Here is a 19,754-nt window from a genome sequence, read left to right as displayed (position 1 = left end):
TGGACAAAAGAAATGCTGCATGATATACACAGCTCCCAATGCACTAAATGAATAATGAGGCAAAGGAAGGGTGGGAAAGACAGAGAGAGTGATTGATTTTTTTTTAAACACAGAAACTATGAGGAACACTTTATATAATGCTTTATACCAACTAGACCTCATTTATTTAATATAAAACTAATAACAGACAATAAATATCCTATGAAAGTGTGGATGATAATAAAATTTGTCTGAACAATAAAAAGACTCCATTAATTTTTTAAGTATTGAGTTCACATTAGTCTCTTCAGAATGAAGAGGTTTCTGGTCTCTGTCTCTGAGAATTAAGCAGGAGTGACAACAGCAGTAGCATTGGCAAAGAATCATGAAACACCTTCATGAGAAAAGGAGAAATGTGTGTGAAAATGCATTATATTCTTGGCTGTCATTAAAAGTATATTTACATTAAAAATGTTAACAGTTGAAAGTTTTACACATTTTTTCAGCTTTATTCAACTTCACATGTACACGTCAAATAAAAAATAAGAGTTTGGGTTTGGACACTAACAGACTAATAGAGGTGAAAAGGGAATTGAATATGCTCAATGAAATGTGGTTTTTTTTAATGGGAAATGACAACGCCATGGAGAAATATCATGGAGGCTAGAAACTTTTGCAGCCAGAAGACTGATAAAGTCAGAGAGTGTAAGGAGGTGAAAAGTTGGGTAATAAGGTTTTCAATTTGAGACATAATTTGCCGGAATTGATAACCACATGGTGCTATTTGACTATGGGAATTGCTATTTGATTCTGAGAACTGTTCGTTGATGTGAGTACGTACAGGAAGATGATAACTGAAAACGAACTCAAGAGATTATGGGTGTTTAATATTTTAATTGCTGCAGATTATTTCAGGGACAATGTTGAAAACACTGACAGTATACCAAATGCTAAAACCTTTGAAGGATTCAGGGGAGTCTCAGAGAAGCTGACTGCTCATATGATTTGATGGCTCTGATTTAATGATGTTTTAGGGAGGAAAATGGAGTGGCCTCCAGTTACAGATGAATGACAAATCTTCCAAAATTTAGTTGATCAAAAGTTCCACTTAGTCTTCTTCCTAACAAGTATACAGTTTCATCAATGCTTAACATGAACAGCTAGCTCATTCTGTTACATATGGTTCCAGCCAAGGCATCTCAAAAACTGGAGATGGCAAAGCTCAGAATTCCATTTCTTATCTAGAGGAGAGGCCAGTACTTAATAAGAACTGTAGCTAAGCCATGAACTAAGATTACCTGCCTATTGTGTCTCTTCATGATTTGCTTAAAATTATGATTGGATTAGAAATGCATTAATAATCTGTAGGCAGAAAATTTTATGTTTAGTCTACATGTTGCATGTTGTCATTTTTTTTCCATACAGCTCTACTCAGACTACCTGGACATAGATACCGATAGAATTTCACCATCTACTGATAGGAAGGAGGTAGAGGTCAACTTGTTCCTGTCTAAAGAGAATGTGTAAGGATAGGTGTGTGGTAGCCAGAATGGATAGTCTGGGAGGCAAGGAAGAACAAGGGAAATGTATACCATGTAGAAGCTCATTGCCAAAAGGAAGTTGAGAAATTAAACAGCTGCTATTATACACTTTCTGTCATCAAGAAAAGCCATGTCTTTATTAATAAAATCAAGGAAAGTAAATACAAAAAGAGACTGAACATAAAGGAACCTTGGCTATGAAATTTCTGAACCAAGAACTAGCAAACAAAGAGACCAGGAATAAACTCTCATGGATTATGGAAATTAAATAGATGAGATTTATTAAAAATACAGACATGTACATAGAGAAAACATTTCAAAGAGTGAAAGATGAAATAAGTGGTCGATTTTATAGTATGTATAAAGATAATATATGATATTAGCATTTATTATGTTGATAAGTAGAAAAGGTGATAGTCCCTTAAATAAATAAACACAAATATACAAGATTTTAAAGTATGTTGGAAACATTTATTTTTATTCATTTGCTGCATATAGGCCCATGTGCACACACACACACACACACACACACACACACACATACACACACGAGTGCGCACGCATGCATGGTGACATGTAGAGGAGAAATTGCAGGAGTACATTCTTTTCTTCTACTGTGGGAGGGGATTACAGTCAGATCTCCAAAGTTGGCAACAAGCATTCTTTCCTGATGAGCCTTCTCATTACAGATGGTTGTGAGTCACCATGTGGTTGCTGAGAATTAAATGCAGGACCTCTGGAAGGGCAGCCAGTGTTTTCACTGTAAATAAAAAAAAAACAAAGAAATAAGAAAGTACAAAAAAGGGGAAGTATACATACATTGAATCCAGAAGTATTGCAATTTATACATGCTTTGATTATTATCTATTAATTATACATTTAATTATTTTTTATTATTTTTTATTAATGGGATGGATGTTTAATTTTTAGGATATAGTATTCAGTATTGTGCTTCACAATGACTGACAAAATTAATATAAGAGACTATATCATTTAGCATCCCCAAATATTTTTTATTGGGGAATGCTATATTTTTTAAATGTTTATTTTAATGTTTTAATTATGTTTGAGAAAAAAATGTCAGTTTAGGTTTACGTAATTTTTTGCAGATACTAAAAACATATGATTTGTGTTCTAATCTCTTACAAATTTAAATTCTAATACAGTGAATTTATTTCTACTGAGTCCTTACTCATATTTTAATAATCCCATAGTGTGGTGAACATTGAAGTCTGAGAATAAAAGGCAGTAATAAGTTAATTGTCAGATATATGAAATAGCAGCAATAATGGAAAAAGTAAACGCCACTGGGTTAAAAGGGCTTTAAATAATTTAACATACTATTAACTCTGTGACTTAGCCACAGTTCCATTGATGTGAAGATACACCAGGACCAAGACAACTCTTATGAAAGAAATCATTTAACTCAGGTTTGCTTATAGCTTCAGAGGGCCAATCCATTATCATTATGTCAGAGAGCATGATGACAAGCATGCCACTGGAACAGTAGCTGAGAACTATATCCTCATCTGTATGTAGACAGAAAGACAGAGGGAGACACAGAAAGAGAGGAAGAGACACAGAGACAAAGTGATGGAGAGAGAAAGCAGACACTCAGACAGACATACAGACACAGAGAGAGGTAAAGACTGGGAAACTGAGCCCAGGATGGGCTTTCGAAACTTCAAAAACCCACCACCTCTTCCAACAATAACATAACTACTGCATCAGGGCCACACCCCCTTTCACATGGTACAGCTCCCCATTGACTAGTTAAATACAGGAGTTTATTGGGGCCATTCATATTCAAACCACCATACTGTTTTGAAACTAGGAGTCATGCTACTTTGGGGCAGGAGATGTGTTTTAGTGTCAACAGCTCAAACTGTTCTTACAGAGGACCAAAGTACTGTTACCAGCTCTTACTAGAGTGGCATATGATTGCCTCTAACTCCAGTTCAAGGGTATCTGATACCATATTCTGGTCTCTACAGGTATCTGCATTCCCATGCACATACCCACTGATGTACACACATATGCAAATAGTAAGAAAGAAAATAAATGTTAGAGAGACTTTTCATATGTTGGAGAAAAGTTTTACAATGAATTGTATAGAACATAGTAGGGGAGTTAGGATTGAATGTAGTAGATTATATTAAGTGCATCATAGCATCTATTTAGGTTTTGATTAAATGAAATTTCCAAAACTCTTCTGATAATTTGTATTTATTGTTATCTTTTGAAAGTTTGTGTTCTACCTCCAGTTATTATTATTCTTTCCATGGGACACATAAAGAATGTTGAGTATTTTTTGAGATTATTCATATTCTATTGTGTGTTTTATGTCAGGTAACCTTCAAGTTCTTTTCTAATTCTTTATTTCTAAGATCTAGAAACTTGAGTCCATTTTGAATAGAGGGGAAAATATTGAGACAGTGTGCTGAAATAGAAATAATAATTATTTCAGTGACTTTAAAAGTTATTATTTATTGAGTGTGTAACAAATGCCATGAACCTATTCATATATAATCTACTTGAATATATCATATAACTACATATATATTATATATGTGTGCATATATATGTGTATATATATGTGTGTGTGTATAAGCACAAAAACAGCTTATTCATATGAATGGTACTACAAATTTCATTGCATGGGGAGATGTGAAGTTACCATGACTGGAAGTGACTATACCTCTTAAAATTCTTTTGTAAAAGAGAATACAATGTGTCCAGTTTTGTTGGGAAAAGGTAGTAATAAACTGGAGAAGACAGTGATGAAGAAAAATATAGTTCTTTCTAAGAGATGTCTGAACCATCTCTGAACACAGAGTGTTCCCACTGTGATCAGAGCTTGGTAAGCCCTCAGCTGCAGAACACAGCTGACAAAACTTAGCTGTGGTATCATATTTCTGCTTGGAACACCTACATCCTCAGCCTATTAGTTTTAAGAATTTCTATGTTTCTTAGCTTTGTATTCTTAAAATGGAAGAATGAATACTATTGACCTTATCTTATTACTATGCCAGTGAAATGATCTTAATCTGCGGAGTCCTTCAGTCACAGTCCAAGACCGACTAAGAAGTATAATGCCGATTTATTCTCGTGCCTTATTGTCATGTGATCAGAAGGAATGGAGAACATTGAGAAATGGTAGCAAAATGCTAATCATAACATGACAATGGAGAAGCAGGCCGTGAAACAATCGAATGGTTTCAGATTAAAACCATAAGATCTGTTTCGATATCACAACATTAGGACTTGTTTTGTAATCATTCCTATGGCCAGCCCTTAAAGTTATTACTTTTCTGACTCCCCTTTTCTTCCTAATTTGGCTTTTGAAAACAAGTCAACACCTGCTGTGGTTTTTAAATTAAGATCCTTTTTTTTCCTGATAGATAAGAGACAAAATAAAGCTGTGGAGTAGTTGAAAAGTCTTATAAAACTGACCCTATTAAACACAGAACAGAATAAGTTAACTGAACAAAGATAAACATATATACCCTAAAATAGAAAACTATGCAATGCACTTTAAAATTTTTCTGAATGAAGACTTTAAAAATAGAGTTGGGGAAAGAATAGAGGAGAGCAAGAAAAGAGATACCTTAATAGAGGGAGCCATTATAGGTTTAAAGAAATCTGGCACTAGGGAAATGTCCAGAGAGCCACAAAGATGACTCTAACTAACAATCTAAGCAACAGTGGACAGACTACCTTAAATGTTGTTCCCCTATAAGAAAACTGATGACTGCCTTAAATAGCATCATAGAGCCTTCATCCAGTAGCAGATGATAGCAGAAGCAGAGATCCACAGCTAAGCACTGAGCCCAACTCTGGGAATCCAGTGGTAGAGAGGGAGGAGTGAAGAGCAAATGTGTCAAAACCATGCTGGGGAACCCACAGAAACAGCTGACCTGATCAAGTAGGAGCTCATGGAACCCAGTTGTAAAGCTAAGGAACCAGTATTGGAACGAACCAAAACTCCTGAATGTGGGTGTCATTTAAGAGGACTGGGCAGTCTATAGAACCTCTGACAATGGAACCAGTATTTATCCCTAGTGTACAAATGTACTTTGGGAGCCCATGCCCCATGGAGGACTACTTTCTCAGCTTAGATACAAAGGGGAAGGCCTAGGACCTCCCCAAAATGATGTGACGGACTTTGATACTCCCACATGAAAGACCTCACCCTCCTTGGGGAGTAGATGAGGGAACTGTGTGGGGGGGCTGGGAGGATGGAAGGGAGAGGAAACAGAATAATATGCAAAATAAGATTGTTTCTAAATTAATTAAAAATATAAAAATGGGATCGCTGATAAAACACCTTTTCTTATGAGTTATTGTGGATATGAATGTGCAGTTGTTCAATCTGTGACCCAATAAGACATCTGCACATTGAAAATTTGGAGGAAATAGATGACAACCTTATCAAATAAGCTACATTAGCCAGTTGCTATTGCATATTTATAGATTATTAATTCAAAAGAGTAACATATAGTACACATGGTTTGAAGTGCTTTTTTACGGCTTCATTTATTTTAATTCTCGGTGTACAATTGGAAGAAAACTGATTTAGATCTAGTCTTTGTCCTTTGTGGTCTCTATAATTCTTGAATTTACATCCACATCAATTATACTATATGCTATACTACAAGTAAACTTTTTCACAAGTGATCAAGGAAAACACTTTTAAGATTTTATTTCAAACATAGAATGTTATTGTTTATCTGAATGATTTTTTTCTTTGAAAGATTGTTGTCATTGTTTAAATGGAACTTATATTAACAACCAGATGATTTTGTGACATGACTTCAGAATTAATTTTTCCCTTGTGATACTTGTGCAATTTCTAAGAAGAAAAACTTAACCATTAAAACATTTATAGTATGTAACATGGTTTATTATGTATTTGGAGCTATTGAAACATTATGCTTTTTTAAAAATTATCTTAATCAAAGATGCACAAGGCTGTTCACTGAAACAATGAATTTAATTTACCGGACAAGAAGAGAGAAATATTCAAAGTAGAAATTTTTTCTCTTAATTTTTAATAACAAGACCTTCCTCATATATCTCCTTTCATAACAAATGTGGATATACTATATGCTTATATCCTTACATGGACATTTTACTGCAAAAGCTAGACAATTTACTTCATGATTCACAAGTGGAATTTATGACAATGAAGGTTAGTAACCAAGCTAAGATTCAACCCCTCATGTTATAAACAGTAGATGCTATATTGACATATACAAGCCATTAATCTCTTCTTTCAATTAAAAAACAATCACTCAGGTTAATATTTATAGTATATCTCACCTAGCTCTTCAATATACAAATATGTTAAGAGTTAGTTATTCTAAAACATAAAGATTAACACATGTACATCAAGGAGAGAATGTATGTCTGGTTCCTGACGAGTCAGAAAACATTATTCAGTTTCCCGGAATGGAAGTTACAGACAGTTGTGGCTGACATGTGGGTGCTGGGAATCAAACTATGGTCCTTTGTAAGAGCAACACAGGCCCATTATGATTAGGTGTCTATACAGACACCAACAACCTCATTTTTGAGGTGAAAATATGAATGCTAGATTAACTTATTTGTTGACAACATCTTCTTACAGTATTCAGTGAGAGAAAGATGTTATTTTTTTACATGTCTGGTCTTAATATTTAATTAATGAGGGTTAACAATATTTTTCTTAGCCATCTGCACTTCTTTTTTTGAGAACTCTTTAGTTTTATGAGTCATTTTTATTGGGTTCTTTGTTGTGTTGGTATTTAAAATTTTGAATTCTTTATGTTACAGACACTAATTAATTCTCAGATGACAGGAAATATCTTTTCATAAAGCCACAGTATCTCTAGTTACCTGGCTAAGACATGAAAATCCAAGCACAAACGGAGATCGAACTCATGAAGACCAATCTCTAACTGAGGATTTATTCACAATTGATGTAGGGTGGCAGAGGGAGAATGTCAGTCATGTTCCCATAAATGATCCCACGCTGTGTACATACAGGAGGCACTAGTAGAAACAGTGGATCTAAACAAGAAAAATGTAGGAGGAAAAAGTGGTCACAGGAAATGGGAGAAGTTGAAGGGGAGGTTGTGGGAGATGGGGTTGATAGAAACATGTTAATGCATGTGTAAAAATTCTCAAACAATAAATAATATAATAAAAGCACATACTAAAAAATCAACAAACTCTCTGTTTTCTGTATGCCTTCATTTTAACTTTGCATCATTTTTGGTGATCATCTTTCTACTATTAGATTATTATCACTTTCACCTGAAATGCTTTATTTTCAGTGTTAAGAGACTGGACAGATGTTTGTCAAGTGCAGGAAAATTATATCCAATTATTATGCATGGAGAGTGTAATAGGATACCTCATCTGAAAGAGTTTAAAAGAAAGTGTTGTATAGAAATGTATACAACATATGATAGAACCAGTGTTTCCCTAAAGTGAGCATGCTCACAGCTGCTGGGAACAAGTAGGAAACACAATCTCAATAAGAAGCTGTTTCAGATGAACTGTTTCACTTCTGTGATTTAAAGTGAAGAACTGGATTTACGTGTAGGATAATAATCTACATAATTGTCTTCTTTATGTTTATGGAGAAATGTTTTAAAGAATTGTATCCACATGCCAGAACAAAACATTTTACCAGCAACCTACATATTTACTGACTTTTTGCGTCAAATTTTGTGGTTACTTGACAGGTTTTTCTCAGAAAGTAGAGAACAGGTTCCAGTTTCAAACACAGCTCTTTTCTGTCAGCTAAGACAGATTTTACCTTATAGGACAAAAGATATATAGGATGAATGCAGTCCCGGATAGCTTGGTGATTTGAGGTAAGAACAAAAAGACATGCTGCTTCTTCCAAATGCCTTTTATTATTTCAACACAGACACATTACATGACTATCGCCTGACAAACAGAACTTGTAACACTTTTGGAAAAAAAATGGAGAAGCAGCTGCAAAATAATTATGCTGTTGTTTAAAAACTGAGTAAACCAGGAGTTAACTACAACATTATTGTCATCTCAGTGGCATGTAGCCAGGTGTAACATCAATATGATTGCCATTTCATAGCATGTGATATTGAGTTTTAGAGTTATGATTTAAAGTGAATGACTAATTATGAACTTGAAATAATTTTCTTAACTACCACTAAACCACAAAATTCTCCCTCTGTTTTTATTTAGGTTTTATACATCTCAATCTAAGTATGTTTTCCTTAAAGGTTTTAATATCAAATGTTTGCCAATCTGAGAAAAACACACATATTTTCAGTACAACTTATTCCAGATTTCATGTCATTCTGAAAATGTTCTACTTGTAACGTGTACTCTTCCCACCAGCCGCTTGGGTCCTGCTGCTGTCTCAGCCCACAAATAACATACAGGATGCTATATTAATTATAAAGCTGTTGACTGTTTGCTTTGATTTCTTATTGGCTATCTCTGACTTAATTATTAACTCATAACTGCTAATCTGAGTATTTTTATGCATTGTTCTCTTACTGTGAAAAGGGTCTGGACCTCTTACTCCTCCAGTGTCCTACATTATGACTCCTGTGCCTCTTTTTCCCAGAATCCTCTTCTACTCCTAGTCCCACCTATCTTGCTTCCCTATTGGCCAGCAGTGCTTTATTCATCAACATATACACAGAAGGACTTCCCCCATCATCTAATGGCTCATTTTATTAATTAAACATGTCATAAATCCTTGAATTTGCCTATTCTTAAGTATAACACCTTCTTTGTCCAAGTCACTGCAATAACAAAAGGGACCATATCTCTGTTACATTCTGTGCTGTTGTGAAATGATTCTTAAACTCTACTTTGTAGACTACTATGTACCCGGCCTAAAACTGTGACTTCACGGTGAACATTCAAAGTTCTGAACATTCAAAAGTTTCCATTAACCTCAATAAACAGTTAAATGCACATATGCCCTGTAAAATGGACGATGCATTGATTGACTCATCATGAGTTGAAAATATTGTTAAGTAAATAATGCTATTAAAATCGGAAGTGAAGGCTTCAGAAGAAGACAAGGTGGTAGGTGTTATTAAAGTGTTGGTGGAGTTATCATCAGTTTCTTATATAGCATACACTAAAAGTCTCAGTGTAATCCATTATGTGGCACATTTTATATGTACTAATTTTGAAAGGTTTTAAAAAATCTTAATTCGATTGATCACAGCTGAGCTGAATCTACCTTAAATGTGCTCAAAAACTTGTATTAACTTATAGTTGAGTAAATCATATAACACAAACCTTATTTCATGGTGTAGGTGTAGTGACTGGGAGCTGAAACTAAATTCTACTTGCCAGGTTGAGGGGAATATCACATATCTCTCATTCAGGAAAATACACAAATTAAATAAACATTCAATATATATTTTCTATTAAATTCATATTACTATTGCACCATTGAACAATCCAAAGTGTTAAAAGTAAACTCAGAACTATCTGTAATTAACAAAAGATTGTGTGCAAGAAAGAGAAAGACAGAGAGTGAGAGAGAGAGCGATCTTATAGTGAATAATTTCTTCAATTTTTCTTCTTACTCTTTTTTTCAAAACATTTTTGAATACATTCTATTTCATCCACTCCCCTTTTATGTTCTATAATACCTTACTCCAGATTTTCATAAAACATCTTTCTCTAAACCTGTGCTAAGCACTATGCATTTGGAAGACTTTCCTATTTGAAATAAATAGTAGCAGAGACTCATGCTCACCTTTCTGGAGGAATCTTCTTTCTATTAAGTTTTGTGTGTGTGTGTGTGTGTGTGTGTGTGTGTGTGTGTGTGTGTGTGTGTGTTTGTATGTGTGTTCATGGAACAGAACAGGTGTGGGTATCAGAAGAAGACTTTAGAAGTTCATTCTCTCCCAACATCATGTGACTTCCCAAGATCAATCCCAGATTAGCAGATTGGTGGAAGAAGACTTAATACACAGAATCATCTCATTGAACTGATAGGCAGAGCCTTTTCTTATAGTTGTGGGCGGTATAAATTTATTCCAAAAGTCATAGACATATGTCTGAATAGCAACTCAATAATGTCTCCTAGAATCTCCGTAGACATTTTGTAGTTTTTCTAATCCATTGCCATGCACAATTTTTTAACTCATCTGAGATCCTCAAAGAATTTCAATAAATTAGTAAAAAAAAAGAGAGAGAGAAATACAGTTTTAAAAGAAACATGTTACATGCATTGTTTATTTGCTTAGTGCATACTTTCATGATAATGTTTAACAGCAATGACAAATACACTATCATGTAAAGCTTCTGTGTTAAAAGTTACTCATTAAAAACACGAATTGGGGTGAGATATGTAAATGACATACTGAAGAAAAATAATAGAGCCTGTATGTTGTCCTCTGACCTGTAGTTACTCACCCATTGTAGTACACACACACACACACACACACACACGCACGCGCGCACGCACACACACATACACACACACACACGCACTCAAAAATACACACTGACTCACACATACAAAGGTAAGATTTCATGGATGGACCTGGGGTAGAGAGTGGGGAGAGGACAGGTGGGGATGGGAACTGGGGAATCATATGTGGGAGCGGATGGAAGGAAAGAGTCATGGGAAATATGACTGGAATGGGGGACTTTACTGGGGCTCTAGTATAAAACTAGAGCAATGGAAACTGCCTGGAATCTACCAGTGTGACCTTAAGAAGTCTCCTATGAATGGGGGATATAGAGCTTGAACCGGTCATCTTCTGTAACTAAGCAAGGCTTCCAGTGGTAAGACTCAGACATCAACTCATTCACAAAATATTTCAACCTACAATTTGTCCTGCCTACTAGATGTGTGGGGGTAATGGTGGCACAGAACTTGTGGGAGTGGCCAGTCAATGATTGATCCAACTTGAGCCCATACCAGAAGAGAGCTTCTATGCTAGACACTGGATGGTCATGAACCAGAAGCTGGATAGCCAAGAGATGAAGATAGAACCAGACATGACCGGAAAAAAATTTAATGAAATGATTCTTAATACTCTGCTATACTCATAGACATTAGCCTATCACAATCATTATCATACAGCAACCATTTTCATACAGCAACTGAAACTGAAGGCAGCAGATATAGAGACCCATAACCAGACATTAGGAGAAACTCAGGAAACCCTAAGGAAGTAGGGTGTTGTAGAATCTAGAGGAGTAGACGGCATCACACAAACAAGGTGGACACACTCAACCAATCAGGGCTGGTAGGACCTCACAGATATTGAACGATCAATCAGGGAGCCTACATGGGTCTAAGCTAGATCCTCTGCATATATGTTAATTTTTGTATCATGGTGTTCTTGTAAAACACTAAAAACTGGAATAGGGACTGTCTCTGACTCTTTTGCCTGTTCTTGGTACCCTCAACCAAACTTGATATTAGTATGTGTGCCTAGTCTTACTGTAACTTGATATGCCATACTAGGTTAATATCCCTGAAGGTCTTTTCTTTTCTGAAGGGAAACGGAGGAATGGATCTAGCTGAGTGGGGAGGGAAGGACTAGAAGGAGAGGAGGAAGGGTAAGCTGTGGTCAGGAAGTGACAATAGACAAGAAGAATGGATTAAAGAAAAGATAATATAAATATCTTTCAAAAATAAATAAGACATAATTTGACAAAAATAATGTTTTTTATTTAAAGAGAGTTTCTCCAATAAAACATGAATCAGATATGGAGGATATGTGGGTTTACACTTCATGCCTTTGAAAGCAAGTGGTTTGAAGTAAGAATGGCTGCACTAAAAGGATAAAAGAAGAAAAATTGGATAACAGCTTAGCATGCTATTGGCAGCTATAGCAATCCTATTATAAGTAAAATAATATTTAAATCTTCTAATCTTTTAACTACTTGAATGCCCTAATACTATCAAAAAGCCCTTCTTATCTCTAAAATGCCTTCACATTTGTATGAATTTGTAAGATCATTATGGCTTCACTATCATCGTAATTAGATGTACTAAAAAATAGTACCTCCTTATTTTTGCCAATTCCTGATTATTCAGAGTGATGGCAGAAAGCCTCAGCATGGATTACTATAACCTGAGGTCATTCATAGAAGATGAAAATTACCCTGAGCTCATTATGTCTATCCCATTGAAATATAAATTCATCTATGACCTTCAACAAAATTACAATGATACTTCAATAAACATCTTCAGGCTGTGTAGAGAAACTTGAAACTTGGAAAAAGTAAAATATATTAGCCAATTATTCAAAACCTTAGTACAGTTGCTTAAAGTTGACCAAATATGAGCAATTGAAATATTGATATTGGTGTTTACAAACCATTGGGGGAAAGGAGTACACGAACTTCAATGGCATTCATGAAGTCAAAGAAGTACATCACAAGAAAATGCTTACATGACCAAAAACATTAACTTAAATATCAGCAAATACTTTGTATTTGATTCCATACAATTCAGTGGCAGTCTTCAGGATCTGTCACCAATCCCCTTAAGTATCCCTTGCACTAACTTTCACCTGTCATGAAGAAACACTGGGATAACTGTCCTGGAGACAAAACTGAGTAAGATGACATGATTCCCACTTTTATCGTTATTATGAATTTTGTAGTGCGTAGGTATTTACTATATTAGAATGCATAAATCCTGAGTTAGTAACTCAAAACACATCCTTAAAATGCAAAAAAATAACCAAATATAATACTCTTGAAATCTCTATATTGTATAGGCTATATACCAGATAATTATGCATTACAATAAAACTTGAAAAACTTTTAGTATATACTCATTAATCAAGTTCTCAAACATTTTGTGTATTTGCATGTGGAATGTGTGTGTATATGTGTGTGTGTGTGCATGTGTGTGTGTGTGTGTGTGTGTGTGTGTGTGTGTGGTATGTTTGCATACATATGGGCTCTCCCTTGTGATTATGTTCCTGAATGAGGAGGCCCAAGGTTGAAGTAGGCTATCTTCCTTATATTACTTTCTATCTTACATGTTAAAATAGGACTCCTTGCTGAACCCAGTGCTCATGTTTTTACTTATTTAGCTACTGAATTCATTCTGGGTTTTCCTCATATCTCCTTAAAGCTGCCAGGATTAGTAGCAAGACATGATGCTCACCAAACATCACCAGTGGAGACGCTAACTACAGTCCTCATACTTATATGACAAGCACTTTACTGATGAGCCAGCTCCCTAGCCCTTAATTTATAAATTTAATAATAAAAGTTAGAAACAGTTGTTCTCCATGCCACTATAGAATTAAACTGTATTTCTTTAGTATGATATCATTAATAAAGCATAAAAATTATACTTACTGGACTGCTTCCATTGTAAACAAATACACATAGGTCTCTTTTATTAAAAACAACAACAATGTTTTGTAAGCTCCAGTAGCATAAGGACCATAAAAATATGTGCATTTCATACATGCTAATTTGAACATTTGATTTTCTGGATGGTCTGATATGTGTGATCAGGAAGCTTCTGGAAAATTCTTGCAATTGATGCAAAGACTGTCTTCTCTGTAAGTTGTGTATATGCTACTCAAAATAATACATTATTCACAAACAAGACCTGCCTCTGTTCCCAGGAAAAGCTTAGTCTCTCGTTTCTCTTGACAGTGTGCAGACCTGGGTTCTTCAAAGCCTCTCCTCACAGCCAGAGCTGCAGCAAATGTCCACCTCACAGTTACACCCATGAGGAAGCTTCCACCTCTTGTGTCTGTGAAAAGGATTATTTCAGGAGGGAATCTGATCCGCCCACAATGGCATGCACAAGTAAGGAACCCCATGGCTATTTGGTGATGCTCCCTTTCACCAGTTTGCAGAAGCAGTATGATGGAGCCTGTTGTGTTTTGTTAACACTTCCCTCTAAAACAGGCATGTGCACCCCTCACAATGCAGGTCTTTTCTACATTTCAAATTCCTTTCATAAGCACTGAAAAACAAATGTTCTCTTACGACCGACTGTCAGAGCATCCCTTCCCCCTCACTGCAAATTCAACATCTGAAGCACTAATAAACAATGATTCATTTTTATTTTGTGGCTTAATTTAATATTCTTGCCTTCAGCAAATCTTTTTGCCTTTTCATATGAGATTTGTTATATACTTCTTTGGAAAACAGTTTTCTGAACGAATAATTACACAGCAAATGACAACTTCAACAAGTTCTAACCTACATGACTAAGCTGTAGGGCTATCCAGAGGCCTTTGCCAAAAACCACAGGCAGTATCAAGAGGATGACAAACAAGGAGGCAAATGAGATTAGAATTCTATATAAAACCCAACTTTCAACTTAGGCTTTCATCTTTTTATTTAGTTATTGACTGTTACCAAAGTTGTACTTGTGATCAAATAATCAATGTAGATAGACATTCTAAATTTCAGTATTTCCAGTGCATAGATTCACAACTAACCAAACTTTATATTTTTTCTAATTTTAACATACTGGAGACAACCACTATGGCTATTTAGACACTTACCTGCTTGGTGACTATACTTGCAGATATTTATCACTAGCAAAGTTTCTATAATAAGTGGGGAAAAGTAAGTTAAAAGAAGAAAAGTGAATATATCTCTCTTCACAATGTGTATCACTCAGGGCATTCCTTCACTTGTTACTTTCCAGGTAATGTATGTACACTCAAGAACGTTCACAATATTATAAATTTTATCATTAGTATATAGACAGAAAATAGTATAGATGACTTCATATAACATAATCACTAGTTGATTTTAAACAAATTTCAATGGCTGAATTTCCTACAAAACTGAAAAAATCATTCTTTGTAATTCAAGGCTAATGATTTTGCTGACCAAATGATTACTAATCACAAAGTACCTGCTCATGTAGTTATAATAGTATACACAATTTGGTGGATCATTAAAGAGGCGCACACTAAAAATATGGCACCAGACCATCTCATACATTTCATGTAGTTGTGTATTAGTAGACTTATTTAACTGATCCAGCCATAGTTTGCTTCTTTTTAGCATAAATATGAATGTAGATTTCTATTTATTTATTTAATTTGGGACTCAAGTGGTGGCTATGATTCGGTGGTAAGAGGTACTTAACATTCCTTTGGAGCTAAAGTTCACAAGCTTCACAATTTCTCCATCTTCAACTCTGTGAATTGATACTGCTGTCTTCAAACGAGTAATTCATGATCGTTGCTCACAAAATACTACGTTGCCTGTGTGTGTGTGTTTTCAGTTTGATTCAGAGTACCACAATCTCTCACGATCCCCTCATGACTTGTCTGATGTCGGAAGATCTTAAACTTTGTTCTACCATTAGCACTTTGTACTTGTATTTATGATTTTAATTCCTTTAATATATAAATTCTAAGAACGCAGTTTTATGAATATATAGAACAAAAATTAAACAGAAGCAAAAGTCAAAAATCTCATGACTACTTGTGCCAGGAATCCTTCTCTCAGCTATATGGTGGTACAAATATCATATCTACTATTGGGGCAGCATCATGGTTTAGATGTAGGCTAAGTCGATTCCTTTGATTTTACTTCTATTTCATAGCATCACTTGAATTTTTTTCTTGGTAATGTGACCCACAGTTGTGAATATGTTATTACTAGAGTTATAAGTAAAAGAAGCCAGACAGGTATAATTATATTGATTTAGGGCAAAGAATGAAATGCAAATACAGTTCAGCTGGCAGTAATAAAATGGAATTTGACACATTTAAGGCACATTTCATCTCCTTTCTCAAGTGTTAAGTCCATTTGCACCTTGAAAGCAAAGTATCTCCAATTTTTTTCTATTAAACAGTTTAAAGTCTGTAATAAATAATAGTACTTCTATTTATAATGTTAAAAAGGTTTATGAGTTAAAAGCAACCGTTAACATAGAAATATGGAAGGTTGACTGCATATAAAACATCCTAAGGTTCAGTGATGGGCATTTTAGGGGGTATTAGAGGCAGGAAACCCACGTCCTTAGATAAAGAGTTGTTTCATTTAAATGTAATTTCTTTAAAAAACCTCTTAAATATTAGTACTCTTTTAAACTCACTTATAAATATGTACATCAAAGATGATGAATTAATGTTGGTTTAATAAAAGACATTGAGTCTTGTATTTGGAACACACAGATGTTAGACTAACTTAGAAAGATTATTTTTAAAGAGTTTACTACATGCTCACAATCCATCCAAATACAATAGGACTGTATTACTTCACCATTAAGGGGAGGTACTGAGTAGGTCTTTGACAGGCAGAGATATTCACTTGAATATTAACTGAGACAAAAATTAGATCCCAAACAAGCAAAGTTCAGTTTTTTTGAGTACACATGATCACATATCATTTAAAGCTGGCTAAAAGTAAAATATTTAAAATTTGAATTTTGAGAATTTCATTTTTATTTTCTCTTTGCACATGAATAATTAGGTTCTGGTTAAAATTATATTGACTGTTGTTATTACTAAGTCAACAAAGCTTCTAATTAATCGAATCTGTCTATGTATAAAAATGAAGTGTATAATAAAAACTACATGGCTAGAAAAGCTGTTACAGTTTTATTCTAAATGACAAGAATCTGTGAAAGTATTTTAATTGCATGAATTTCTTTTCTTATTGTGCTAGATGAAAACATTGAAAATATTCTGGAAGACTGAACCCTTTGCACTCAGTTTCTATAATCTTTACTAGAAATTCCAACCTCAGTTAAAATTCTAATGTCGAAAGAACCTAGTTTATAAACAGTGGGATTGACCTTCAGCTTTTATCCCTGAGCTGTGTTCCTTCAGGAGAGCTCCAAATTCTGTTCACTTTTTATGCATTCAATTACTTCTAATGGAATTCGTTGTCAAGAGTCATCCAGAGAAGTCCTTCTTCTACTATACTGTTGTTTAACAGAGATTTCATATTTACTTCCAACTCTCACAAATGCAGCATGCTATTCAATGTACAAAGAATTCAATTTACTATGTTTCTAAACATAAAGTTTATGTCACATTTCTCTCAGTCCATAGGTTTACTTCAAAGCTCTTAATACACATATTAAGAAAAAACATCTGATTCTATTAAATAAGTTTATAACAGTCCAAAAATAAATTACTTTTGTGGTGCATATACCTCTGTTTCATAAAACTCTAAACTTTTAAAATTATAAAATATGACATAAAAAATTAATTATACATTTAGTTTTTCTTCGGGCCAGTGATTAATATGATCAAGGACACTAATTGATATTATCTTAAATATGTTTTTCTCACTTTACTTTGCAAACCAGGACCCCCCTCACCTCCTCGGAATGCCATCTCAAATGTTAATGAAACTAGTGTCTTTCTGGAGTGGATTCCGCCTGCTGACACTGGTGGACGGAAAGACGTGTCATATTATATTGCATGCAAGAAGTGCAGCTCCCATGCAGGTGTGTGTGAGGAGTGTGGAGGTCAAGTCAGGTACCTCCCCCAGCAAATCGGCCTGAAAAATACCTCTGTCATGATGGTGGACCTACTTGCTCACACAAACTATACCTTTGAAATTGAGGCAGTGAATGGAGTGTCCGACTTGAGCCCAGACACCCGGCAGTATGTGTCTGTAAATGTAACCACGAATCAAGCAGGTAAGTGTCATGCCCAACCCAACACTGTATTTTAGACTTAGTTCTGTCAATTACATCCACAGCTGAGGTCTTAACCGATGAAGTCTTGTCTTGTGAGACAATGATGTCAGCATGTAGAAGGTCAAGGTTTAAAAGAAACTATAGCTCGAACTATATTTTTACTTTAAAGAGAAGTTAAGGCTTTGTGAGGGCAAACATCCATAGAACAAAGACAGGAGAGGTATGTTTTAATGAATTATTTAGTTATTTCATTAAACATACATTTCTGAAGTAATTCCCTTTATACTCAATATTTACAATATATTATTTATGTAATATGTTTTATGTTGCAGATCTACATTTTTGTTTTTATGTTAATGTGGAGTTCTTTTTAAAATTAATTTGTTTAACCTGCTTTATTTGCTATTTTATTTCTTACTTTGCATCACAGCCAGGTTTTCATTGCAAGTTATAACATTTTTATATTTTATTCAAAAATATATGTATTGTGTTTTTTTGTCAAATCCACTTATAAAAATAGAATAATTGTTAGGTGCTATAAAAGCTCAAAGCACATCTATTTTTAAGTTGCAGTCTTGGAATTATAAATATGTAAATGTTGGAGAAGAAGCTATGCAGGCCCATTTGAGCTGATGAATAGTTTGTACATCTCTGTAGGTTCTTTTTACACTAATGAACTTGAAATTCTGGTATAAGAATTCAACTCACTAGGTGAACAAAAAAATCTCAACACAAGAAAGCATTGGAATCTGCTCCTGTGCTGGCCTCCACCATTTATCTAGGCTGGAAGAGTATACCTCCATAAGGAATGAGTTAAAAAAAAAAACAGTTCATGTACTAGGGATAAATACTGGTTCCACTGCCAAGGGCTCCATAGACAACCCAAACACCCCAACTGACACCCTCATTTAGGAGACCTGCTTTAGTCTTATTCAGGTTCCCAAGCTGTCAGTCTGGAGTGCATAAGTTCCCATTTGCTCAGGTCAGCTGTTTCTGTGGGTTTCCCCAGCATGCTCTAGATCCATATTCTTGTCACTTCTCCCTCTCTACAACTGGACTCCAGGAGTTTGGCTCAATAATTAGCTGTGGATCTCTGCATCTGCTTCCATTAGCTACTGGATGAAAGCTCTAGGATGGCATTTTTATAGTATTTTTTTATTTTTAAATTTAAATTAGAAACAAAGTTGCTTCACATGTCAATCCCAGCTCCCTCTCCCTCTCCATCCTCTCCTTCCAGGCCCTTCCACTAATTCCCCATTCAATCCCCACTTCTTTCACCAGGGAGGGTGAGGACTTTCATGGGAGTGTCCATAGTCTGTCATTTCAACCATGGCAGATCCTAGGCCCTCCCCCAAGAGTCCAGGCTGAGAGAGCATCGGGCACCCAAAGTCCATTTGTATGCCAGTATACTGATCTACTACCCAAGGCCCCATAGATTGCCTAGGCCTCCTCACTGACACCCACATTCAGATGGTCTTGATCAGTTCCATGCTGGATTCCCAGCCATCAGTCTGGAGTTCAAGAGTTCCCCCTTGTTCAGGTCAGCTGTTTCTGTGGGTTAAACAAGCCCAGTCTTGAATCCAAGCTCATCAGTCCTCTCTCTCTGTAAGTGG

General features: G+C 35.2%; 1 protein-coding gene across 7 annotated transcripts in view; it reads left to right on the top strand.

Annotated features, from left to right (window-relative positions):
* Positions 1 to 19,754, top strand: part of Epha5 (EPH receptor A5) — a 325,855-nt gene that overhangs the window by 148,771 nt on the left and 157,330 nt on the right. For 4 of the 7 annotated variants that reach the window (XM_005068199.4, XM_005068197.4, XM_005068198.4 and 1 more), the window contains exons 4-5: positions 14,169 to 14,324; positions 17,806 to 18,141. The exons of 1 other annotated variant lie outside the window; for it this stretch is intronic. In XM_005068199.4, coding sequence (XP_005068256.1) covers positions 14,169 to 14,324; positions 17,806 to 18,141 — 492 coding nt within the window. The remainder of the gene's footprint in view (positions 1 to 14,168; positions 14,325 to 17,805; positions 18,142 to 19,754) is intronic. 2 more of the 7 variants (XM_013112027.3, XM_013112028.3) reach the window with 1 other exon arrangement.

The sequence above is a fragment of the Mesocricetus auratus genome, unplaced genomic scaffold, assembly GCF_017639785.1.
Source record: "Mesocricetus auratus isolate SY011 unplaced genomic scaffold, BCM_Maur_2.0 Super-Scaffold_100006, whole genome shotgun sequence".
In the NCBI taxonomy this organism is placed as follows: Eukaryota; Metazoa; Chordata; class Mammalia; order Rodentia; family Cricetidae; genus Mesocricetus; species Mesocricetus auratus.
Note: the sequence above shows the minus strand (reverse complement) of the source record. Positions and strands in the feature narration are given on the sequence as shown.